We start from the raw sequence: 27,050 nt of genomic DNA on the forward strand, positions 1-27,050 counted from the left end.
TCAGTATTTGCATTCTCATATGCCATGATTAGTTTCAATGCATGTTTGGTCTCAGGCTCTGGTATGTCTCTATCTAAGACCTAAACAGAATCTCTGTAAGAATCCTGTGAAAGCTTCTCCAGGACCTTGAAACACCTTAGTAAATGAAATGGTTGTTTTACCATGCTCCTCAACCATGTCCTAAGCTCTTAAGGCTACAAGACAGCATTGTTCAAGAATTACATCATCAGATCGGGTTGTCCTCTTAAGTCAGCATAACATCCTTTACCAAACAATTAATCTTTAACATTTATCCCCCTTGTTATATATTGTTATTCTATTTTGTGGCTTCATTTCTCCACCATGATAACAACTGTAACTGTTGAGCAGCTTCAGATATAGCTGAAACCAAACGCTTCCAATCTTGAGGAATAAGTTTATGCTCTGTATCCCTTACTTAACATTTTTAACAAAAGATGAACACATTCCATACCATTACAATAAACTCTATCCTATCTACTGGATACCATTCCATCTCATTATAAGCCTCACTACCATGATTGGCAGGGATATGTTGCACAAAGACTGGAAAAGCTGATGGTGTCTATGTAGCTCTAGAGAATTCCTCTTTCGGAGCACTTGTGTCCAAAGCCCTTTTGACCTGTCTGGCTTCCCATTTTTATCCACCACTTTCCTCAGGCTGGTGCTCTGAACACCTGGCACATGGTGCAGGGCAGGCTGGCAAAAGCAGAGAACTTCCAGTTTTAGTTATTACTGAATCTGCACACTTTTTTCCTCCATTTATCAGTGATACTATTTGTTTCCCAAGTGCTTCCATCTCTACCAATAAACTGTCTTGTTGTACCACCAACTCTGAAATCTTTTCCAGAATTATAGAGTTTAGTAACACTTCTGGTTTTAATATCTCATCAGTCTTTCTTCCAATCTTTTTAAAAAATGTAATACAGTAAAAAGACAAAGCAGAAACAGAAAATTCTCTCTGGGTAAAAAGCAGGAAAAAGCCTTGCAACAGCAGCTGTGATTTTGCTGACACCCTGAAATGGTATCTTTATACTTCAAAACCTGTGTTTTCCTTTATAGCATTAAAAGTTGTTACCCATTATGCCCAAGCCACACTGGGAACCACGTGTACACTTTGAACATTTTAAAACCTACTTTATTTGGGGTTCTTTAATCTTTATACCTCCCTTCCAACCCACCTACCCTAGAACAGGAAAGAAAAGAGGTTAATAGGAACAGAGGACCTTTTAAAGACTCAGTTCCTTGAAGTGACTCCACTGGCATAGTCAGCAGGATTCCAATAAAACAGTTAAATGGCAAATCAGCAATTCAGTAAAGGTGACTGTAACTGCAGCCACTGGAACTTGGAGCAGCAACCGGAGCCCAGAGCAGCTGCTGAAACCTGGAACAGCAGCCAGAACCTGGAGCCTCGAAGCAGTTACTGGAGCAGTTCTCTTTAGAAGCGTCTTGAAGTGGAGTGATGAACAACCAAGACCAAAAAGCCTCTCCTCTTGTTTTGGGATAATATATATTATCCCAGATATACATATTATTCCAAAACAATATATATATATATATGTATATGTATATACATATACATGTATATACATATATATTAAAGACCATGCTCCCAAAAGAGGCGGTTCCTCTTTCAGTGGACAAACATCACCTGTTCTCTCACAAGTCTGTTTTCAGTGGAAAAATGCTGAACACTCTTACACAAGTCTGTTTCATATACCACACTTGGGATCAAAACAAAAACATGCAGACTCTTTGATAACAAGACAGGTTAACTCCTAGCAACACCCAGCCTACCTCAAAGAAGATAGTGAGCATCAATCAATGAACCCGCTTATAGAGATGGCCTCAAATGTGGCAAACCCACCACGGGGCAAAATGTCCTCATTTCTGCCACAAACAGAATTCTGCCTAAAATATGGGCAAGCTTGGGTGCAGGCCCCATCGATGGCCAAACTCTGCCAAGACAGGGCAAGGAAGTCCTCAATATTTACTGCCTCACAAATATGTCTGTGAGAAATATTGGACCAGAAGGCTGAAGATGATGCTCCAATGTTATAGACAGTTTTGGGTGACTGTTCAGGCACCAAACTCCCATTTTGGAAGCTGCTTACCTGCACTTCCTATCTACTCAGATAATTAATTTTATTCCTTCTCAAGTCTCTGATGAGGTTGAAGACCAACTAGCTCAGTTTTACAATTAAGCTTATTTGTTTTGGGGTTAAGATGTTTTTAGGTCTAGATAGATGTTTTAATTAATAGATGACATATGATAATATTAATTTGATTTACATTCAGAATTTTAGATGCATGAAGATAGAAAAGATGTTCCCTTAAAGGTTGCCAAATACTAATAGCCAAAGCACTATGAATGTAATATATATATAATTCCTGATTGTTTCATGGTTCTTCTTGCTGTAGGTAGTTTATTGTATATATGTGTAACATAAATGTATATGTAAAAAAAGAAAAGTTAAAAAACACACATACACACACACACACACGTTTATATCTGCTACAGTGAGACCCAGTCTCAACAATCAAACACACATAACAACAACAAAAATAAACTCACCTACCTCAATCTTTGAGGTTTTGTTCACTATTGATTAGCCATAGGCTTTGTGTCTGTATTATTCAAAGTAGTAAGAGAACGAATATGAAAAATTAGTTGAAAATAAAAAGGCTTTTTTTTTCACATTGTACTGTCAGCTTTGACAGCAACAAGGCTTTCTTGCAGTGAAAAGCCTGGGTTGTCATTCTCTGGCCTATTGAGTGCTTTGCTTGCCAGAATGGACAGACAAGGCCATTATCTATGCCTGGGTTTCCAAAGGAGTATGAATTAATGAGAATTTTCTGAGAACTCCATCTGTAAATAGTCACAAAATTATGAATGCAACAGAAAGTCTTGGCAGTGGTCCACATTGTGCTGGCCTAACTCTGTGTACTCATAGTGAACATTCTGTAAGTGGGCACATCACTGATAAAATTCCAGAGTTGCATAACTTCCTCTGTAAAAGCAATCAGGGTCATAGTCTGACTGCTTTGGGGAGAATGCTGTGCTATTTTAAATCTCCTGTGGTCGCAGTCAAAGACAGCCCTTAGCAGTGATTTGCCTTTTAGTAATTCTGTTGGCATACAGGTTAACAGATCTTACTGGACCCCCAAGAAATACAAACAAGAATATTGGAGATTCAAAGAAATATCAACCTCGCTGACAGAAATAAACCAAACTGTGATTGGTAAAACAGCCTGCCCCCCTTGGTTTCAACTACTATCAACTTCAGAATCTTATTTTTTTAATTTATTTAATTATTACGTGTACAGTGTTCTGCCTGTATGTATGCCTGTACACTAGAAGAGGGCACCAGATCACATTATAGATGGTTATGAGCCACCATGTGGTTGCTGGGAATTGAGCTCAGGACCTCTGGAAGAGCAGACAGTGCTAATTGCTGAGCCATCTCTCCAGCCCCAACTTCAGAATCTTGATGCTAAATGTAGAGGAGACTCCCTCAGTTCATAAATCTTGAAAATAATGAAAAAGAATTTGTTAAAAATAATTGTAACATGTGCTGTACAACTGTACTGGTACCACTAAGCAGTTAGCATAGACACAAGATGTTTGTTTATAACTCCAAAAGCATCACTTGGGATTCCAAGGTGAAGACGTTCTAGCAGGTACAGTTAAAAGGACATGATGTTTAAGGCTTGGGGTGTATCTTCTGCTTTGCTCTGTGTTTGCTGAATTTCTTCTTATACTCTGACTCACGTTTCTTTTCAACTCAATCTGTATTGAGTTGCACTTTTTGAGTGCAGATAATTCTCAGCTACACTATTATCCAAAGTTACCTTTTATATGCTAACTCTGAAATTTTTCTGGGGAATAATGTGTGGTAATTAATGAATGCTTCTTTAAGCAGCTGGTTGCTTGGATCTTTTCTCTCTTCTGTAAGTAGCTTTCAAGTAGGATTCTTCCCACTTTCTGCCACATAACAAAGCCACATATCTTTCAATGGAAAAAAATAATCCACACAAAATGGGACCATTCACTCATAATTATTTCTCCTATACTCTATATAAAGGACTTACTGTACCAACTAGGATCAGTGTTTAATCATTTAGCTCCACCATAACTGTGAAGGGTCTTATAGGTGTAGGGTTCTTCAGTACCCTTAACAATTATTTGACACCATTTATTTGTTGGCTGGTAGAATTTTCAGGAAGAAGGCACTGGCCTTCTTAAATTCACAAGAAATTTAAATATGATGCCACCATAGGAGCATGCAGTGGCTTCATGTCAATTAGAAACACACCCTTCCATCTATAGACTGAGCTGGTAGAAGCCACCCTCTAAATGGTCCATCTTGTATGAAAAGTGCCATTTGGGGGAGAAGAAGTTTCTTAGAAGTCATGGAGCTTGATCAGTGTAGTCTGGGCAAGATTTTAGACATAGCCCTGTCTTCTCTGTGGATGCGTGGACAGAGTTGTTCAGGGAAGCTCCAGAAGGAGGCTTGAAACACCCTGGGTTCTATAACTTAGATTTCTGTACTAAGTTATAAGTCATGTAGTCAAGATTATTACTAGCTAGCACAGGCCTGTAGCTCAGTGGTAGAGTACTTGTCTGTTATACATACCCTGTCTTCTATCCCATTAATACACGCACACACACACACGCACATGCAAACACTGTTGTTACCAGTTTGCAGGTTCATTAAAATTAATCTGGGTGATTACAATTTGAGGATGTCCTTTCCAGATGAGGAAACTGAAGTTTAAGAGAAGAGTTTTGACCGCATCAGATTTTTAACTTTATCTTTCCTTTTTTTTTTTCTAGTACTAATTATACCCCTCCCATGATTTATTTCTCTCCAAAGCTCTTATGACAAGCATTGTGTTCTTCACTTTTCATATGTTTATTAGTTCCTCCTAAATGGAATGTAAGCTCCATGGAGCCTTATCCACTGCTATCTGTCTGCTGAGGGCAGAGTTCAACACACAATGGAGCTCATTCAATATTTCTTTAGTGAATGATTTGTTAACATAGGTGAGAATAGCTATACTGTATCCTAGAAGAAAACAATAACAGCAATGCCTGTATTAACACAAAATGTTAACTGCTATCATCAGAATTGCCTTTGACTTAAAAAAAAAAACACTTTGTACATTTAGATGCATGTTACAACAAAAGACATGGTTTTAATCAAAAGTCTTTTACTTTAAAGCTCTCACACACTTCTAAAAGAGAAACTCTAGCCTAATAAACAATATTTTCTTTTCTGGTTGAGTAAAAGCATTATTCGCCTTTGAAACAGGGTTATTTGTGGTTCATTTCTTCTTTTGCTTTTTTTTCTCTTTCTTACCTCTTTCCATTTCTTTCTTTCTTTCCTTCTTCTTCTTTTCTTCTTCTTCTTCTCCTCCTCCTCCTTTCTCCTCCTAGCCTTCCTCTTCCTTCTTCTGTTCCTTCTCCTTTCTCCTCCTAGACGTCCTCCTCCTTCTCCTCTTCCTTCTCCCAGTTCCCCATTCTTCCCCTCCCCCACTCTCTCTGAGGAGTCATTACTGCATTGTGCAAACTGATATTAAAATTCCAGATTCAACAAATTGCCATGTGTCAGTTTCCCCTGTAACTGGAACCACAAGGACACAACATCATGCCTGGTTTATCTGAGATTTGACTAATTTATTTTAATAATTCAAACAAATTTAGCAGTTCTTGGTATGTTCTGCTATTAATTTCTACATAGCAAATCAAGGACAACTTGGTAAAGTATCTATATAGAGATGTATGGATGTCACAGAGTAGATAAAAATTTCAAAGTGAAAAAAATTTTGGCTACTTGTATGATGTGCTAAATATCATGTTTCATATCTTTAAAATTACAAATAAGTTTTGTTAATCTTCCAAAATGGTTAACAGCTACATGTTTTGATTCATCTTACCTTGGCTCATTAAAAACTGGCTCTGGGCAGGGAGCTGCAGTGCTGAGAACACTAGAACAAAGCGAGCATTTAGAGATATTCACTGCCTTCCTGGAAGTCACACAATGAATGGAAAAAATGCAGAGTCATAATTCTGTTTGTCCAGCACTAACTGTGACATTCCATTTGTGGTTAGAGAAGCCTGGCAACTGGGAACTATTTTTGTTTTTGTTTTCCCCTTCGTGATTTACCAGAATCAAACTGAGTTGGGAAATGTTATTTGTTTTAATGAATGATTTACTCTTGCACAACACTAAATTGTGTCAATTAAGCAAATAAAGAAAGCCCTACTTATAAAATTGTTTGCTTCTGATTTCACTTTGTTGCATCTCAGGCTCCAAGGGGAAAATGAAGTTTTTGCTGCTTAGTATATTCATGTTTTTACATATTCCCTTAGCCTGGACAAGAGATAAGCATTATTACATCGGAATTACGGAAAAAGTTTGGAATTATTTCTCTGGCAATGGAAAAAGGAAACTTACTTCGGTTGACACGTAAGTCACTATTCTTTGTTGTTTATGGGCCAATTTTGTAAGCTATCGACTTAAAAAATGAAGCCAACAAGAAAAGTAGTTCTTTAATTTCTTAAGCTTAGAAAATGCAAAACGTTGACTTGAAAGCAATACTGTTATTGGTGTCCTTTATGTCCCTAATATTTGTTATTGTAAAGCTGTCCTGTTCCTTTCCTTTTGGTCTGAAGAAGCTGTATTGGTTTCTTATTATCTCCTGTTGTTAGTCACTCCTTTATCTATCTTCCAAATGTGTTCTGCATCCAGATGCAGAAATTCTTTACTTTAAACAACTAGTATATAAAATGCTATCACATCATAAATTGTTCCTAATGATGAAAGCACAGTATTTTTAGTTCTTCAAAATATCAAATATAGAAAAGAAATACGACTTAAAGAAATATGATTCTGCCTAATACTTGTTGAGTGACTCAGGACAGTGAATGATTGAACTAATCTCTCAGAGTTTCTGGGTCCTTATCTATAAAATGAGACAGCAAGCTCACCTCACAGGATTGTTTTAAAAGTGCCTTTAATGCTGTTAGCACAATGCTTCACATCTAACATGTGCTAGAAATGCTATGTTATGTTATATTCTTATTATGAGCAGCTGTTAAAGGAGAAAAATGTATAAACTGTTTTTATTTTGTTTTGTTGTCTAGGAAAGTATGCTCACTTCTTTAAGATCAATCCCAATGTTAGTTATTTATAAAAAAGAAAAAGTGAGGTGAAAAGTAACATCCTTTATACTACAGTCAATGCTGCCACTTCCAAAAACAGATAAAGACTCTAAAATACACAGCTCTTGAAATAAGTTACTTACATTTAAATAACAAAAAATGTATATACATAAAAACCCAAGAATGTGCTTAGGGTCAATGATCACTATTAAATAAGTATTGAATAACTGACCATAATAGCAATAATAATTATATTGTCTTTAGATTACTTTTGTTTTCTAGTTACCTGCAGGAAGCTGGGGGGAAATGAAGTCTCTTTAAGCCCAAAACAACTTGTAAACCTCTGTTTAATTAAGATTATAGGATTTTGTTTGGGAATTGCAAACATTGACATCTAGTTTTACAGTAGGTTCTAGGCTTGAAGGTTAGGTCATAGAATAATGCTGTCATCTTGAGCAAACATAGTTACTAAGAACAAACAAAAGCTCAAATTTCTACAAGGAAACAGACAACAACTCAGACCACAATGTCTGTCTGGGTAATATAATTAATAATAATAATAATAATAATAATAATAATAATAATAATAATAATAATCTGGATACAATGACTACCACGCAATATAAAAGTGTTACTCTTTGTTGTTGTTGTTATTATTACCTTAAAAGGTAACTTCCCAAATATGCTCTATTTTAATAAAATAGAGAAACAAACTGCTTTTAGAGAGAAAACAAAACTTTGCAACAAAGGCAATATTTTACCTCCATTAAAACACAACATATTTGGCTAAGTATGGTTGCTTATGCTTTTAATCTCAGCACTCTGGAAACAGAGGCAGGAGGATCTCTGTGAGTTTGAGGACATCCTGCTCTACAGAGCAAGCTCCAGGAAAGCTGGGACTGCACAGAGAGAACCTGTCTCAAAAAACAAGAATGGAAAAAAGTAAACAAAACCACACATATTTACATTTTAACTAGCTTATCTGAGCATTCTGCCAGGCACTGGATTGCAAAAGACACTGTTATGGTTTTAGAAACAATATTAAGATAATATAATCGACTAATTAAAATGGAAATTTTCTAATTAGATGTTAGTTAGTTAGCAGTTTCTGATTGGTTGGGTCCATGCTTCACTTTACTATTTACTGTCAGGTATATTTAACCTGGGCCCCACAGGCCACATATAGCTATAACAGAATAGCTATAAAAGTGGCCCTACACATTTGTAAATGACAATTTCATATTGCAATTTTAAGAGATTAGATACTTCTTTTACATTAAACTGTTTTTTGGTTGGCTTATGTAGGCACCCAAGTTGCTAGGCCTGGCTCAATTTAATGGCTTCCCACTTAATTACTTTAGCACTCCCTCAAACATAATTTTAAAAATATGAAAGATCTGCATGGTGTCAGGTCTCAAAGAAATTCAGGACACATGGTTACCCGTGTTGTTTATTAGCATACCAGTGCATACAGCTGGCCTCCAGGCTCTCTCAGTAGGTGAGGCTCCTTTCTGCTCTTCAGCCCTTTCCCCTACCTTAAACCTCTCCAACGCAGGCACTTCCCTTCCCTTCCCCAGGCTTCTCTTTCCTATATAACCTTGACATTTTTGTGCATGTCTCTTGGTTCTTTTGGATTTCTTTTGGCTAGCTTTTGGCCTTTTTGCTTTCTTGGCTTTCTTCTCTTCCTCTCTCACTTTCCCACTCTCTCTTTCCTCTTGTGGCCTGGTTCTGGACTCCGGCTGTACTCTTTTCTACAATAAAATATTTCTCCTCAACTATACGTATCAACAGCCATGTCTTCAATTTCATTCAGTGAATTTGAGCCTAAACAGAGGTTTTTAAATCTTCTAAAGAGATACATATTTTGGATAATGTTATTGGAAAAATCTACTTACAAGGCCCCATTCTTTGAGGCTGCTAAACAAAACTAACAAGCAACAGTTTGTAAAGGATAAGCAGCTCATAAAGAGTGGCCTGGACACACTGACCAACTTCTAACATTTCATGCTTTCCACACTCTACTTGCTATAACCATTAATATTTCTCCTGCCAAAAATGTTGATTAGCATTGTATTCCTCCTGTGCTTGCAGGGCAAAGCTATTTTTGATGTATAATTCAGGGAGGATTATGCCATATGCCCCCTAGCCTGTGGCTAGTCCACTTTACTGTAATTTCTGTTTGTTAAAGGCAGCATTTCTGAAGTGGCCTGCAAGAGATTTTCTGCCCTAAATCTCTAGAATCTGTGACACGAATGAGACATTACCTATAAGATTCATTTTTTAGTCACCAGCATAGCTGGCCTGGATCAGGGAGATTATCTAGCATGGGAAGCAGAAAGACCTGCTTCAGCTGGAGAGAACAGTAAAAACTTCAAAGATTACGGCAGATTCTGACTGTGTATGGCTGCTGACTGGAAGTTGGAAGGGGTTACTTGAGAAGTATGTGGGAGACCTGGGAGAGGCCCCAGAAATCGGCCATAAGCCAGCAGTGATTTGAGCCCTACAGACTAAAGACGCTGAATTGTGGCTACAACCTGACCCATTCAGGAAGTGCATTTTCCTGCAAGTCTTCAGGGAAGTGCTCAGTCTGGCACCCGTTGATTTCAGTGCTGTGATACATAGAACACAGCCATGAGGTGTCAGACTTATGGCTGATTCAACTGTGCAGTTATGAGCAGCTATTATTTCAGGCTATGGCATGATGATTTGTTATGCGGAAATAAAAATCTAATGACGTGTTTCAACTAGTGAAGTCAAAACTCTGTTTTAACCTGAAGACTTTAGTACCCAAGCTAAATATAGACCAAACTACTTCAGCCAATTCTGAACTCAGCAGAATAATGGTTTTACAAACTACCTATAGTAGCATTAATGACAACTCATCTGCTATTAAAAACTCAGCTCTGATTTTGAGTCTACCAGAAATGATAGGAGATAGCTTTTCTTTTCCTTTAAAAAGGGAAAAGGGGCCTAAAATAGATCATATGATTGCTGGGAAGGAACCCCATTTGGTATGATGAGTGGAAAGGTGAAGGTTACACTAGTCAATAGGAAGGACTGAAATAAATGTGAATAATTTGTATCAAAGAATAACTATAATAGATTCTTGAAGTTGAACATCTGATTGGCAAGGTTCCCAAGAGCTTCTGGTAGGTGACTGACCCTTTGTCCCCAAGGCATGAATGGCTTGCTGATGTTCTTTTGGAGGACAACGTCAACATCATAAGCAAACAGAACTCCCCAAAGTTAGATATTTCCCAATTTGGTAAGGGAAATTTCTCACAATGACCAGGCCAAGTGTGTGTGTGTGTGTGTGTGTGTGTGTGTGTGTGTGTGTGTGTGTGTGTGTGTGTGTGTGTTAGATTCCAAATATGTGAAATCTCTGAATATATTTAGCTTCAGATCAATTTTTATTTTAAAGGTAATTTCACACATACTCAATCCTCTCAAAAACTATCAAGAAAAAATTGAGTCACAAATCTAAGACAGAATGAATCCTATTTTAAGAAATGAGCACTTTAACACCAGTAGGAAATGTGTATCAACAAGGCATGCTGGGTTAGGATCTCTGCTAATATTTTCAGACAAAGCTCCAAGAAATGGAGTGAAATTCCCCCAAAAATTATTCTTAGGCTTATGAGTTTGAGACTAGCCCAGGGATTTTCTGGCCACCTGGGAAAGGAGACATCAGCTGCAGCTAGCTCTGAATAAACTTGTCCTCTCTGGGCCCCTCTGAGCACAATAGAAAGTGTTAATTTCTTCTTTCGATCTCAGGGGTCTTCAGTGCCACAAGCCTAATTGCTACTAAAGCACATACTTATTAAAATTCCTCTTGTCGACACTAATTCTGTGGGTTTGAGGCACAGTTCATCCCTGTGTTCTGTTCTTTATTCATAGATTTTCTGAAATCTCCAAGCTAGCTCCATTTTTTTTTCTTCTGCTTTACTTTAAGTCAATGGGAAGCATGTAACAAATAATTATAAGGCAACACAAGAAGGACACACCAAGACAAGTGTTTTTGACATAATTTTGCTGTTCCACAATTGATGTATTTTTTACTAAACACACACACACACACACACACACACACACACACACACACACATAATTTAAAAGATAAAAATAATTTAATTCTACTCAGTTTTTGTTTAGTTTGTTTCTTCGGCACCATGATATTATGTGGTCCTTGCAGGTGGTTCTCTATGATGTTTGATATGAGATATCTCATATAATTAAAATAACAGAGCCACCCCACAGCCCTCCCCTTCATCCTTGGAGGTGTCTATATAATACACAAAGACTGTAGGTGATGTGATCATAGAATCTCCTGAATTTTTATGCTATCTCCAGAAATGATGGTTTCTGATGAAAGTGTCTTTTTCCCCCCCAGGGAACAGTCCAATTTCTATCTTCAGAATGGCCCAGATCGTATTGGAAGAACATATAAGAAGGCCCTTTACGTTCAATACACAGATGCCACCTTTCAGAAGACTATAGACAAACCAGTATGGCTAGGATTTTTAGGCCCTATCATCAAAGCTGAAGTTGGAGATAAAGTTTATGTTCACTTAAAAAATTTTGCCTCTAGGCCGTACACTTTTCATTCTCATGGGGTAACTTACTATAAGGAACATGAGGGTAAGTTTGGTGTGTGTTGTAGAGTTTCCTCTTTTCAGTAAGAAAACCTTTTAACATGTAAAACTGATGCCTTTAGGTAGAACCTATAACCACATCCTTTAACACCAATCTATTTTATAGTGGGATTTGAATTCATCACAACCCTGCAGTTTCTTTTGGTTATGCAACTTTGTTTAGTAGGAATACCTAAGTGGACTAGATGCTGATAGTGATAGCCAGAGCTGGATCTCCAATACTTAATTCCTTACTTAATAGAGGAAGAATATGAGAACACGAGAATGGATAATGTTCCCGGCAATTTAGAAGAGGCATGAAGCTAGAGAGAAGAGAAGGGATTCACGGTGGGGCACTAAACAAATTATTAGACTAAAGAAATATTTCTACCTAAGTCTTACAAAATGAACCAGTGAGTTTAACTGGGTTTACTTGCAAGTGCATAGCAATGCACAGGCAGTGATACTAAAGAAGATTATTGTATATATCCTAGGGGAGGGCAGGGCTAACCTGGAGCACTGTTTGCTGAAGCATCTCATGTGACATCACTCTCTGGGCCAAATATTGCGAATTTCCAGTGAACAAACACAACTGCTCTGATTGCAAAATTGAAACAGCCATGTCAAAACCAGAGGACAGAGTTCCATATTACACTATCTCTTTTCTATTTTTCTGAACCAAATGATTCTAACAATATAACAATTGGCTATCATGCTTTTTCTTTACAGCACCATGGTATACTAGAGAATTACCATTAATTTTCAAAAGACAATGGTAGGCTAGTAATTTTGTTAAAAAGTCCTTGAGACATACATGTTTGGATATTTATAAATTAAATATATGTAATTTGCTTTAAAATAATTTCATATGGATGAAGATAAAGTTGAGTGGGTTATGGAAAAAAACATAAATAACTTTTAGTTCACCATATATGAAAATGGGCTGATAGGCACAGTGGAAATCCACCAACATTTAGAGGAAGATAGCTCATCTCAACTTCTGCATGTTTGAGATTTTCTACAATTAAGTGTGAATTTTTTGAGTGCTGTAATTACAACATACACACAGACGATCTGACATTATATAAGAAATTTCAAACTGTACGAGAGGGTGATTACCCCAAGGTGAAAGCTTTCCTTTAAATTATAAAAGTCATGATCGTCCTGAAGTACCTGTTATGTATAATTCAGTCAATTACCAAGATAATAATAATAATAATAATAATAATAATAATAATAATAATAATAATAATAACTTTGTGAGGTTTATAAGCTTCCTTGATATTAGCCTTTTGTTTCTTTTTTAAAATGTCTTTAAATAGAACATTACTGAATGTGTAAAGGGCACTCACTAGATGCTAAGAACTATTGCTTAACTATGTCAAATGCACTCATTTTCTAACTCTACTACATGCTGCTTTCTAGGAGCTGTCTATCCTGACAACACCACTGATTATCAAAAAGCTGATGACAAAGTGTTTCCCGGGGAACAATATTTGTATGTGCTGTATGCCAATGAGCAAAGTCCTGGTGATGAAGACAGCAATTGTGTAACCAGGATTTACCACTCCCATGTTGATGCTCCAAAAGATATTGCATCAGGACTCATAGGACCTTTAATACTCTGTAAAAAAGGTATATTTACTTATAGTACACAGTCTTGGAGACAGGTAGAATGAGTTTGTTTTCTTTTTTTTCCATTTGTTTTTTAAACTATAAGTTATTCTGTGTTGCAATTGAGTAGATAAATGGTAAAAGTAGAAAAAAAGGAAAGCATAGAAGAGACCTTGATGACATGAAAAGTGGAACAAACATTTTAGAAGAAAAATGCCAGTGAAGCTAAGATGCTTGAAATCAATTCCTTGTGGGATAAGTTTGCTGGGTATACCTTCCTACAATGGTGTTATACAGAGATACATGACTTCCCTATTTGTGACTACCTCAGTGGCACTCCCTGGTGATGTCTGTTGTTACCTGTATAATATAGAAAAGTATAATAGTACATTTATTCTTCACCTCGTGAAGACAATATAACTCAAGAGTTTGACTTGTAATATTTATTAGATCAAGAGTTATCTGCAAAGCTACCTAGTGTTGTCTTGTGGCTATATGTTTGTGTCAGTAGATTTGGATCCATGTGAATTGTTACCTTCTCAATTGCTAAAATACATTCAATGTTTTGTTGGTAGGTATATAGATAAGTGAGCATGTAGTGCACAGCATGGGAACTTCCCTGAGTATTTCCAAAAAATACAGTAAATGGTCCGTATCTGTGGTTTACCAAGAAAATGAACGCTAAAAATTCAAAAGCTCAAAGTACCTAAAAATATAAATTTAATCACATGTTAAATTTTCAGATCTACTAAATTATAAATTTCTATGTCAGATTCTCTAGATAAGAAAAAAGAGAAAAATATTGACCAAGAATTTGTAGTAATGTTCTCTGTGGTGGATGAAAATCTCAGCTGGTATCTAGAAGATAACATCAAAACATTCTGCTCTGAACCAGAGAAAGTTGATACAGACAATGAAGACTTCCAGGAAAGCAACAGAATGTACTGTAAGATTACACAAGACATAGTTTTTTGTTGTTAATAATTCTGCTAAGATTATTCTCTCACATGAATACTTCTAGCCTGAGGCTCTGATAACAAAAAAAAAAAAAAAAATTGGACATGCAGTTTAATATATCTTTCTAGTTAGGGTTACTATTGCTATGATGAAGCATCATGGCCAAATGCAAGTTTGAGAAGACAGGATTTATTTGGCTTACACTTTCACATCATAGTCCACCATTGAAGGAACCAGGGCAGGAACTCAAACAGAGCAGAAACCTGGAGTCAGGAGATGATGCAGAGAGCATAGAGGAGTGCCACTGTCTGGCTTGCTCAGTCTGCTTTCTTATAGAGACTAGGACCACCCATCATGTGATGGTACCACCCACAATGGGCTGCGCCCCTTCATCAATCATTAAGAAAATGCTTTACAGCTGGATCTTATGGAGGCATTTTCTCAACTGAGGTTCCTTCATCTCAGATGACTAGCTTGTGCCAAGTTGACATAAGGTCACTGTCTAAATACTAGGCCAAGTAAAGCCAGATACACCAAACCTGTTCCTCAATATACAAGAAAAGTCATTAGTTGGAATTGAATGCACACATGTTATACTTACATATTTATTTATCCTCCAAGTTCATTCTAGAACTTATTTGAAAGAGCCAATTCAGACTATTGAGGTAAAAAGTTAGAATTAGATTTACACTTATCAGCTATGGCTAATAAAATAACTTTGAACATTAGTTCCAATGTAGGTTTACAGACAACATTTGCCCACACCAGGACCCCCATTCTATAGTATTTAATTCTTTTAGTTCACTTTGTGTAACCTAGAAATACCTTCTTGACAGGCCAAACTTTTTCTTAATTCCCAGGAACAAAAATAATGAAATTAGGCTCTCTATCCCTCAGAATTTACATGGAAAATGAAATACTTTTACATTAATTAGATCAAAACATGCAGATTTTATTTGCATTTAGCTTCTGTAAAAGAATCTTCACTCAAAACTTAGAAAACAATAACTGCAGTTCTAAATTAGAAAATGAAGCTTTTTCTGATTTTCTATGAAGTTATTTCCAATTTTCTATCTAAAACTTTGTGTTTTGTTTTTACTGTCCTCTCTCTCTCTCTCTCTCTCTCTCTCTTTCTCTCTCTCTCTCTCTCATACATTTTTATCTCTGTTATATGGATAGAAAAATCAAATGTTAGAAAAATATATTCAAATTTCTAGTCTGGAAGGACATGATTTGGTATCTCTGTCATATCTGGTAAATTAATGGACCTTAACATTAATGTTTTTACTCATGAATTTCCTAGATGTCCCCAAGTTGAACAGTGACCCTCAGTTTCTTCCAAGGGTCTCAGGCCATACTGTTTTTGAGCTTTCAGGTCTTCCTGGTTCTTGTCCTTTCTGCTCTTTTCTGAATTTTTTTTCTTGAAATTTCTTTTAATTTTGTCTTTCAATCTTAGAAATATTTTATTTGTTTTTGTTGTTATAAAATTAATACATATAAGTCAAAAAGGTTTTAAGTAGATGGTTTTAAACCATCAGTTCTTTGCCTACAAACGTAGTTAATAACTGATTATTAAATAACACACTGTTTTATCTGTAAATGAGTACTTTCTATATATGGATATGGATGTATCTATATTATACACATGCACACACAATTGTGCATAGTTTATAAACATCATAAACCATACATCTTCAGTATAGTATCGACAATGACCTTTAGCCTGAATTAAGCTCCAAAACTGAAAGTGTATGTGATTGATTACTAATGTCTGGTATGGATAAGGGGGAGGAGATCTGTTGTAGCAGATATTTTCTAGACCAAATTGATTTTCTTTTTGTAGAGGTAACATTCACTGTCCCAAACACCATTGTCTATTGGACAAAAACTTTATTCTTGATTTGCAGCTATGAATGGATATACATTTGGAAGCCTTCCAGGGCTCTCCATGTGTGCAGAAGACAGAGTGAAGTGGTATCTTTTTGGCATGGGTAATGAAATTGATGTGCACGCAGCTTTCTTTCATGGCCAAGCACTGACCAGCAAGAACTATCGTATTGACACAATTAACCTGTTCCCTGCCACCCTAACTGATGCTTTGATGGTGGCCCAGAATCCTGGAGAATGGATGCTCAGTTGCCAGAACCTAAACCATCTGAAAGGTAAGATATCTTTACCTCCAGTTATCTGTCAATTGTAAAATTGGATATGTCTTGATATATTAGTAGAAGGTAGAAGAGAAACAGAACCAAAAACCTAAGTAAGTAATCAGAATACTGAATTATTATTAGTTTTTTTTTGAAGCATCAGACATCCTTTATTTATAAGGCTACAAACATCAGGTGACTTTACAACTCTCCTTGATTAATTTCTTGGCTTCATTAGAATGCTGAATTTTTAAATATTTTATTAATTTATTCATATTACATCTCATAGTTTATCCCATCCCTTGTATCCTCCCATTTTCCCCTTACTCCCCTCCCCTATGACTGTGATTGAGGTGGACTTCCTCCCCTTGTATATGCTCATAGGGTATCAAGTCTCTTCTTGGTAGCCTGCTATCCTTCCTCTGAGTGTCATCAGGTCTCCCCATCCAGGGTATGTGGTCAAATATGGGGCACCAGAGTTCCTTTGAAAGTCAGACCTCATTCTCCATTCACCTGTGGAGACTGTCCTGTCCATAGGCTAGATCTGGGTAGGGGTTTGAAGTTTACTGTATGTATTGTCCTTGGGTGGTGCCATAGTTTGAGCAGGACCCCTGGGCCTAGATCTGCCCATCATAATGTTCTTCTTGTAGGTTTCTAGGACCTCTGGATCCTTCTATTTCCCTGTTTTCCCTTGATTCTCTCACCTAGAGTCCCAATAGGATGTCCTCCCCTCTGTCCCACTTTTCGGGTAAGTGAAGACTTTCATGGGACATGGCCCTTAGGCTAGTGTGCAGATATCAGTTATCAGTGAATATATACCATTTGACTCTTTCTGATTCTGGGTTAACTCACTCATTATGATCATTTCTAGATCAATCCATTTATCCACAAATTTCTGGAATTCCTTGTTTTTAATAGATGTGCAGTATTCCATAGTGTAAATGTACCACAGTTTCTGTATCCATTCTTCTACTGAGGGACACTTAGGCCGTTTCCATGATCTGGCTATTATGAGTAAGGCTGCTATGAACATGGTTGAGCAAATTTTCTTGTTGTGTGCTGGACCATCTTCTGGGTATATTCCAAGGAGTGGAATAGCTGGGTCTTGAGGAAGCCCTATTCCCAGTTTTCTGAGATAGCGCCAGATAGATTTTCAAAGTGGCTGTACTAGTTTGCATTCCCACCAGCAATGAAGGAGTGTTCCTCTCTCTCCACATCCTTGCCAGCATGTGGTGTCGCATGAAATTTTTGATCTTAGCCATTCTGATGGGTGTAAGATGGAATCTCAGAGTTGTTTTGATTTGCATTTCCCTGATGACTAAGGAGGTTGAGTATTTCTTTAAGTGTTTCTCAGCCATTTAATATTCCTCTGTTGAGAATTCTGTTTAGTTCCAAGCCCCATTTCTCAATTGGGTTATTTGGTTTGTTGGTGTTTAATGTCTTGAGTTCTTTATATATTTTGGATATTAGACCTTTGTCAGATGTAGGGTTGGTGAAGATCTTTTCCCAGTCTGTAGTCTGTCGTTTTGTTCTCTTGACAGTGTCTCCTGCCTTACAGAACCTTCTCAGCCTCATGAGGTCCCATTTATTAATTGTTGACCAATAGCCTGGGATGTTGGTGTTCTGTTCAGGAAGTTGTCTTCTGTGCCAATATGTTCCAGGCTCCTCCCCACTTTTTCTTCTAAGTGACTTAGTGTCTCTGAATTTATGTTGAGGTCTTTAATCCACTTGGATTTAAGTTTTGTGGAAGGTGACAAATATGCGTCCAGTTGCATTGTTTTACACATAGACCTCCAGTTAGACCAGCACCATTTGTTGAAGATGCTATCCTTTTTCCATTGAAAGAATTTGGCTACTTTGTCAAAAATCAAGTGACCATATGTGTGTGGATTCATATCTGGGTCTTCGATTCGATTTCACTGATCAACCAGCCTGTTGCTGTGCCAGTACCATGCTGTTTTAATTACTATTGCTTTATAGTACAGTTTGAGATCAGGTATGAAGATTCCTCTGGAGAACCTTTTATTCTACAAGATTGTTTTAGCTATTCTGGGTTTTTTTTTTTTCCATATGAAGTTCAGAATTGAACTTTCAATGTCTTTAAAAAATTGTGTACGTATTTTGATAGGGATTGCATTGAATCTGTAGATTGCTTTTGATGGCCATTTTTACTATGTTAATTCTCCCTATCCATGAGCATGGAAGATCATTCCATCTTCTCAGGTCATCTTCAATCTCTTTCTTCAGAGTTTTGAAATTTTTGTCAAACAAGTCCTTTGCTTTCTTGGTTAGAGTAACTCCTAAATATTTTATATTGCTTGTGGCTAATGTGAAGGGTGTGGTTTTCCTAATTTCTTCCTCTGCAAGCTTGTCATTTGTGTATAGGAAGGCTATAGACTTTTTTGAGTTAATTTTGTATCCAGCTAATTTGCTAAAGGTGTTTATCAGCTGTAGGAGTTCTCTGGTGGAATTTGAGGGTTCACTTACGTACACTATCATATCATCTGCAAATAGGGATAATTTGACTTCCTCCTTTCTCATTTGGATACCCTTGATCTCCTTTTGTTGTCTTATTGCTCTGGCTAGAACTTCGAGTACTATATTGAACAGATATGGAGAGAGTGGGCAGCCTTGCCTTGTTCCCAATTTTAGAGGAATTTCCTTGAGTATCTCACCATTTACTTTGATTTTGGCTATTGGCTTGCTGTATATAGCCTTTATTATGTTGAGGAAAGTGCCTTGTATCCCCAATCTCTCTAAAACTTTAAACATGAATGGGTGTTGGATTTTATCAAATGCTTTCTCTGCATCTAAGGAGATGATCATGTGGTTTTTTTCTCTTCAGTTTGTTTATATGGTGGATTACATTGATAGATTTTCGTATATTAAACCATCCCTGCATGCCTGGAATGAAGCCTACTTGGTCATGGTGAATGATATCTTTGATGTGTTCTTGTATTCGTTTTGCCAATATTTTATTTAGTATTTTTGCATCGATGTTCATAAGAGAAATTGGTCTGAAATTCTCTTTCTTTGTTGAGTCTTTGTGAGGTTTAGGTATCAATGTGACTATGGCCTCATAGAATGAATTTGGTAATGTTCTATCCATTTCTATCTTTTGGAGTAGCTTGAAGAGTATCGGTATTAGCTCATCCTTGAAGGTCTGGTAGAATTCTGCACTGAAACCATCTGGCCCTGGGCTTTTTTTGGTTGGGAGACTATCAATGATTGCTTCTATTTCTGTAGGGGAAATGGGACTATTTAGCTTGTTTATCTGTTCTTCACTCAACTTTGGCAAGTGAAATTGATCAAGAAAATCGTCCATTTCTCTTAGATTTTCAAATTTTGTGGCATATATGCCTTCCAAGTAGGATCTTATGATTCTTTGTATTTCTTCAGTGTCTGTTGTTATGTCTCCTTTTTCATTTCTGATTTTGTTGATTTCAATACTGTCTCTCTGCCTTCCAATTAGTTTGGCTTATGGTCTGTCTATCTTGTTGATTTTCTCAAAGAACCAGCTCTTGGTTTTGTTGATTCTTTGGACTGTTTTCTTAGTTTCTAATTTGTTAATTTCAGCCCTGAGTTTGATTATTTCCAGACGTCTACTCCTCTTGGGTGTTTCTGCTTCTTTTTTTCCTAGGGCTTCCAGTTGTGTCATTAAGATGCGTCTGTGCGATGTTTCCAATTTCTTTTTAAAGGCACTTAGTGCTATGAATTTTCCTTTTAGCACTGCTTTCAATGTATCCCACAAATTTGGGTATGTTGTTCCTTCATTTTCATTGAATTTCAGAAACTCCTTGATTTCTTTCTTTATTTCTTCCCTGACCCAGGTGTCATTTAGCAGAGAGTTGTTTAGTTTCCATGTACGTGTGGACTTTTTGTTATTTCTGTTGTTGTTGAATTGCAGCCTAAGACCATGGTGATCTGATAGGATATACAAGGTATTATTTCAATCTTCATGTATTTCTTGAGGCTTGCTTTGTGACCTATGATGCGATCAATTTTGGGGAAGGTTCCATGGGGTGCAGAGAAGAAGGTATATTCTTTCTTGTTTGGGTGAAACGTTCTATAGATATATGTTAGATCCATTTGACCCATGGCATTGGTTAATGATGTTATTTCTCGGCTTAGTTTCTGTTTCAATGACTTATCCTTCAGTGACAGTGGGGTGTTGAAGTCTCCCACTATTATTGTGTGGGGATCGATGTGTGGTTTAACCTTTTTTAGTAGATCTTTTACAAATGTGGGTGCCCTTGTGTTGGGAGCATAGATGTTCTGAACTGTGATGTCATCTTGGTTGAGTTTACCTTTGATGAGTATTAAGTGTCCTTCCTCATCCCTTTTGATTAATTTTGGTTGAAAGTCTATTTTGTTAGCTATTAAAATGGCTTGCTTCTTGTGACCATTTGCTTGGAATATTTTTTCCAACCTTTTACCCTGAGATAATGTCTATTTTTATGGGTGAGATGTGTTTCTTGAATACAGAAGAATGTTGGATCTTGTTTATGCACCCATTCAGTTAGTCTGTGTCTTTTTATTGGAGAATTGAGACCATTGATGTTGAGAGATATTAATGACCAGTGACTGTTAAGAGTCTTAATTTTGATGTTGTTTCCAGTCGAGCATTTGTATAGTTTTGGTTTTTCCATGGTATAGTTATCTATTTCCTGAGTAGTTTTGGTTGTAGCTTGACCCTTTGGGATGGAGTTTTCCTTCTAGTACAGTCTGTAAAGCTGGATTTGTGGATAGGTATTGTTTGAATTTGTTTTTGTCATGGAACATTTTGTTTTCTCCATCAATGGTTATTGATAGTTTTGCTGGGTAAAGTAGTCTGGCCTGGCATCTGTGGTCTCTTAGGGTTTGCTGGATCTCTGTCCAGGCCCTTCTGGCGTCTCTTTCTTTAGATTGGAAAAATTTTCTTCTATGATTTTGTTGAGAATATTTTCTGGGCCTTGAGTCTGATATCTTCTCTTTCTTCAATGCCTATTATCCTCAGATTTCTTCTTTTCATGATGTCCTTGATTTCTTGGATGTTTTGTGTCAGGAGTTTTCCAAATTTGGCATTTTCTTTAATGGTTGCCTCAAGATCTGTGATTGTATCTTCTAGACCTGTGTTTCATTCTTCTATCTCTTGGATTCTGTTAGAAAAGCTCACCTCTGTGTTGCTCGCCTTCTTCTCTGAGGTTTCATGTTCTCATTTTTCTTCTGTCTGTGTGTTTATCATTGAATCCATTTTCATCTTCAGATTTTGACATGTTTTATTGATTTCCTTCATTTGATTGCTTGTATATTCCTGAGTTTCTTCCATTGCCTCTTCTTAGGCCTTCAGAGCTTGAACAGTTTTATTGATTTTGTTTTATCTGGTTGTTTGTATTTTCCTGAATTTTTTCCAGTGCCTCTCTGTAGACCTCTTTTATGTCTTCCACCAGTTTGGCTGCATCTTCCTGCATTTGATTACAAATTTTATTTGTTTCTTCTATTATCATCCTCATTTCTAAGACTTTGAGGTTATTTTCTTGAATTTCCATTGTGTTTGAATTCTCTGGCTTGTTTTCTTTGGGATACTTGGGATCTGGAGACTCCATACTGTTTTGGGTTTTTGTTTGTTTGTTTGTTTTGTTTTGTTTTGTTTTGTTTTGTTTTTTTGTCTTTTTTTTTTTTGTTTGTTTGTTTGTTTGTTTTTTTTGCGTATGATTTTACCCTGTCCTTTAGTCATTTTACCGCCTCTGTTTTTGGGAGGTAGCCTCCAGAGTTGGGTGGAGGGAGGCTGAGGATAGATTCACCTGTTTTCTCATGATTTCTCCGGGCTGGAAGCTCTGATGTTTCACTGCTCTGGATGGCAGGAGGCTAGCCCTGTAGTTTTGGACTGTCACAGCCAGTGATCCCCAGGTCCCCTGTACTGTGAGTCCTGTAATCCTCCTGGGTCTCTGAATGTCCATTGGTTCAGGCCAAAGTTTCCACAACCTTCTGGGTCCCCTTGTAGCACCAGAGCTCTACAGGGATGAAGCAGGTTGGGCGGAGGTGGTCTGATAACCACTCTACTCCCTGTCTCCCTGAGAATTCCTTAGTCCTAGAGCTTTGATGCTCTGGTGGTCTGTGGTTCCTGGTAGTGTTTCAGGACCCAGACTGCTCGCATAGTCCAGGTTAGTGTATTATTAGTTTTATTTCCATAATGTTTACATCATAATGCAATAAAAACAGGTAAACCTTGAATGTCTATAAAGTAATGAGATCTGGAAACATTTTATGGAGTACAACAATGGTTTCTGACATGAAAATATACCATCCATTTGTAGTTTCTCAATGTAAAATATGGAGTACTGTAAGAACTGTGGCATTTGTGCCACCACGGTACCAAGTCAAGGGTGAGGGACTGCAGATTTAACACACAATAAACCAGCGGGTCTTTTGTGCTAAGAGAGCAACGGCCTTTGTTCAGCACCCAAAGAGTCTTTTTATAGGCAGCAAAGCAGGAATGCCACTGGCAGGTTAAATCCCTCAAGAGGTGATTAAGCACACAAGGGAAAGTCCCAAGGAAGGTAGGGGTGCATTTTCAGAGTGGTAACCATGACTAGATAACCAACATAAGCACAGACACAGAAGCTGCTAAAAACAGGACATGATATAGCAAGACAGGCAGGAAGCCCAGTTGGGCCTGGTTCCCACAAACACAGATTTATACATTTTGCTGGAGAGAGTAGCTTGTTTTTTTGTTTGTTTGTTTGTTTGTTTGTTTTTTACTTGTGTCAAATAAAACCAACTTTATTTTTATTTGTCTGTGATTTATCTTCTTTATTTTTATTTATTTATTTGCCTTAACTTGTAAATGTCACATATCTCTATAACACAAAGTATAAATACACTCTTGGTTCTTAATCTATTTGTGAAATTTATTTCCAGAGAAAATTAGGCTTTGAAAAACTTACCCCCTGAAAGGAAATTCCCCCCAAAACTATTGTTTTAACATAGCCAAACCCCCTCAAAATAAAAGCCTGAGTCAATTAAAGGTTTTTTATCATTTATTTTTACTTTATGTACATTTGTGTTTTGAGTACATGTATGTCTGTGTGTCAGATCCCCTGAAACTTAAGTTATAGACAGTTGTAAGCTGCTGTGTGGGTGCTAGGAATTGAACCCAGGTCCTCTGGAAGAGCAGTCAGTGCTCTTAACCTCTGAGCCATCTATCTAGCCTCCAATTAACATTTTAATGGGCATGTGACATTGAATAACTAGACTCTCAAGAGAAATTCTAGACTGATATCTTATTTTGAAAACTCTTTTCTGTTTTTGATACATACAAAGACATTTTTCTGGGTTTTTTTTTTTTGGTTTGGTTGGTTGGTTGTTTTGTTTTTGGGTTTTTTTTTTCTTTCTTTCTTTCTTTTTTTTGTTTTGTTTTGTTTTTTGTTGTTGTTGTTTTTCAATACAGGGTTTCTTTATGTAGACTTGGCTGTCCTAGACTTGCTTTATAGACAGGGTGGCCTAGAACTCACAGAGACCCACCTTTCTCTGCCTCCCAAATGCTGAGATTACAGGTGCACACCACTGCACCCAGCTCACATGTCTGTTTTAGAAATAATTTTACATCAGTTGTCTGTGTTTCAGATGTTTACTATGGCTTATTGTATTATTTATGTCAACTGATTCCATTTTTACCTGTCATATCATCAGCAATTGTCACTACACATCACAGCCTTCTCTGTGTTGTTTCAGCTGGTTTGCAGGCCTTTTTCCAGGTTCACAAATGTAATAAGCCCTCACTAGAGGATGATATCCAGCAGAGGCATGTGAGACACTACTACATTGCTGCTGAGGAGATCATCTGGGACTATGCTCCTTCTGGAATGGACATGTTCACTGGAAACAACTTAACAGCTCTGGAAAGGTAGCTCCCCACACAACCATTTCATTTATGACAAATGATGTTTAAGTATCTATTCAGGGCTTGTTGGCCATACATATATTTTCTTCAGAGACATGTACTTTATCTAGTTTTGGCTTGGGTTGTTTCTGTTTGTGTTTTTTAGTTAGAAATTCCTTTTATAGCCTGAATATTAGTCCTTCATCGGATATTCAATGGACTATTTTCTCATACTGTGCAGTCTTTCTCCTTCTGTATGGTGTCCTCTGATGCACACAAGTTACTCTTCACATGTGCCTGACTGATTTTCATAAGCTGATGCATTCTTTTTTCAGTCTTCCTTTCCTATCTGTAACTTTCCACAAAGAAGAGAATGTGATATCTTAAAAGTCAGCAGGCACTATGGAGATGACTCAGTGAGTAAAGAAGCTTGCTGCCAAGCCTGATAAATTGAATTCCATCTCCAGGACACATATGGTGGAAGGAGACAACTTACTCTTCAAAGTTATTCTCTGATATTTGCACCATGGCATACATACACAAAATAAATGTTAAATATTTTTAAATGTCAACAATAATTTGCCGTTAATTCATACTTACCCAGATAACACTACTGTTTCACAGAAACTTTATCTGGGATCCATCTTAAAATTTTCCTTTTTGAAAGTTTAAGACATTTATTCTGTGTTACTCAGTGTTGGAGAGTTAGATCTGGTGGTGCCCAAGTCAGTGACAGATTTAAGCTACAGGCTATAGTGACATCTACACATGACAACTCCCAAATCTGCGCCTCCAACCTACAACTCTAACAAATTTCAGATTTATATTTCCATTTTCTTAGTGACACTTCCATTTGGTTGAGGCATGTCCAACTCAGTGTGTCCAACTTGAATTCACTGAGTGAATGGCTTCACCGTCAGACCTCATCATATTCACCTGTGTGCCAAGGTCCTGAGCCTGAGCACTGTCCTGACTCCCTTTCCTTTACCAATGTCTCCAACATCTCTAAGTAGGTACTGCCTCATTAGTTTCTACATTTCTTTGAAAACTGTCCTGTTTCCTCCATCCTCTTTGTCAATAATCATCTTTCACTTAAATTATAAAAGTTGTTCTCTGACTGGCCTTCCTTTTGTAGTATGTTATTTCCTAACTTTTTCTCTAAACAGCTGTTGTAGGGATCCCCCTAAAACATATTGAAGAGTGAAATACTTCATTATTGCCATGGAATGAAGTATCTAAGCCTTAATCAGGTCCCTTTGCCCATCTCTATCACCCCAATCCTTATTCCTTAATTTTCTCTGCCTCTGCTGTGATTTCTGGACCCAGATTCAACTGTGGGTATCACAAACATTTTGTCAACACTGAAAGTTTTCTGAATGTCCAACAATCAAAAATTAATTAAAAACCTAATATATCATAAATCCAAGGTGATTGGGACAGTGCTGCCCTGTGTTCTACTACACCATTTGTCTGTAGCCTTAGACCAGAATGTACAGCATGCACACTTTGCACTCTGAATGCCATTGTGCCACACAGTGTCATCTCAGCTGCCTGAAACATCTCAGCTCAGATTCAAGGCTATTGTATGCTATGAATTACAATGTTTTTTACTGTACATACAAAGTTTTCTGCTCTTATACAAACATAATGGTTTACTGACACCAAACAAAACCTCACTGTGTTCCTCCTACACTTACACTCAGTGCAAGTATAAACTGGTATATCTTTAGACTGTACTTGTTACAATATTTGATTTTAAAAGTTCCTTTTGAGTTGCTGAATTGGGTTATACACACACACACACACACACACACACACACACACATACACACACTTGTTAATTTTTTTGTGATTAAAGAATTTCCAACAATTTATAAAGATCCTAAATATAATTGTACCTTTTGTACTATATACTTTCCACACTGACAATTATAAACCAAAATATTCAGTCTGTTCTGAAAAACACTGAAGATGCTATGTTCTGCAGTGTCATATCTGCAGCCAAAAAAGGATACAAATATCCCTTCTGAAAGGATAAATAAGCACATTTATTAGTACACAAATTTGGTGCATCTTAAATAATTGCAAAATTAAAATGTATTTCAAAATTTGTCTTAAATTTGTTTTTTTTTTTTAATCTGAAATGTTTGGTTTATAAACCTAGTGTGTGTGTGTGTGTGTGTGTGTGTGTGTGTGTGTGTGTATCTCCAAGATCCTGTCAAAATTTCTCAGGCAAAAGGAAGCTTAGAGTGGGAAGGCTTGTTGTGGAGCATGGCATACTCCATAACATACTTATTTTTGTTCCTTTTAACCTCCCACAGACTGTTACTTGTCTATGATCCTCTGTTGCAGTCTCCACACAATCCACACATCTTCATGATATTCTTTTACCTTACAGCCTTAGAAAATTATTTCTAATGGCTTCTCTTGAATGGCCTACCCTGCTTTTCTCAGTAGAAATGCTCTACAACCATTCTACTTCTTCAGCTTCTATTACCAGAGCTTGGTCCCCTCTGATAGTCATGTTATCTATGTAGATGAGGAGTTCAGCTTGCCTGTCCCTGTCTCACCAACAAAGTATGGAGGTCCTGGAAAAATTTGATGCTAACCAATTTGTCAAACAAAAGAAGACATAAATAGGATGACCCAGTGAA

At 37.1% G+C, this 27,050-nt stretch overlaps 1 protein-coding gene across 4 annotated transcripts in view; it reads left to right on the forward strand.

The window, feature by feature from the left end:
- The first annotated feature begins 6,312 nt into the window (after positions 1–6,312).
- Positions 6,313–27,050, forward strand: part of Cp (ceruloplasmin) — a 56,308-nt gene continuing 35,570 nt past the window's right edge. For 3 of the 4 annotated variants that reach the window (XM_051156956.1, XM_051156953.1, XM_051156955.1), the window contains exons 1-5: positions 11,527–11,824; positions 13,243–13,452; positions 14,204–14,377; positions 16,296–16,550; positions 24,249–24,420. In XM_051156956.1, the coding sequence (XP_051012913.1) occupies positions 11,539–11,824; positions 13,243–13,452; positions 14,204–14,377; positions 16,296–16,550; positions 24,249–24,420 (1,097 nt within the window). In that variant the 5' untranslated portion in view covers positions 11,527–11,538. Of the gene's footprint in view, positions 6,492–11,526; positions 11,825–13,242; positions 13,453–14,203; positions 14,378–16,295; positions 16,551–24,248; positions 24,421–27,050 lie in introns of those variants that run through there. The other variant, XM_051156957.1, reaches the window with a different exon arrangement.

The sequence above is a fragment of the Acomys russatus genome, chromosome 15 (genome assembly GCF_903995435.1).
Source record: "Acomys russatus chromosome 15, mAcoRus1.1, whole genome shotgun sequence".
Classification (NCBI taxonomy): Eukaryota; Metazoa; Chordata; class Mammalia; order Rodentia; family Muridae; genus Acomys; species Acomys russatus.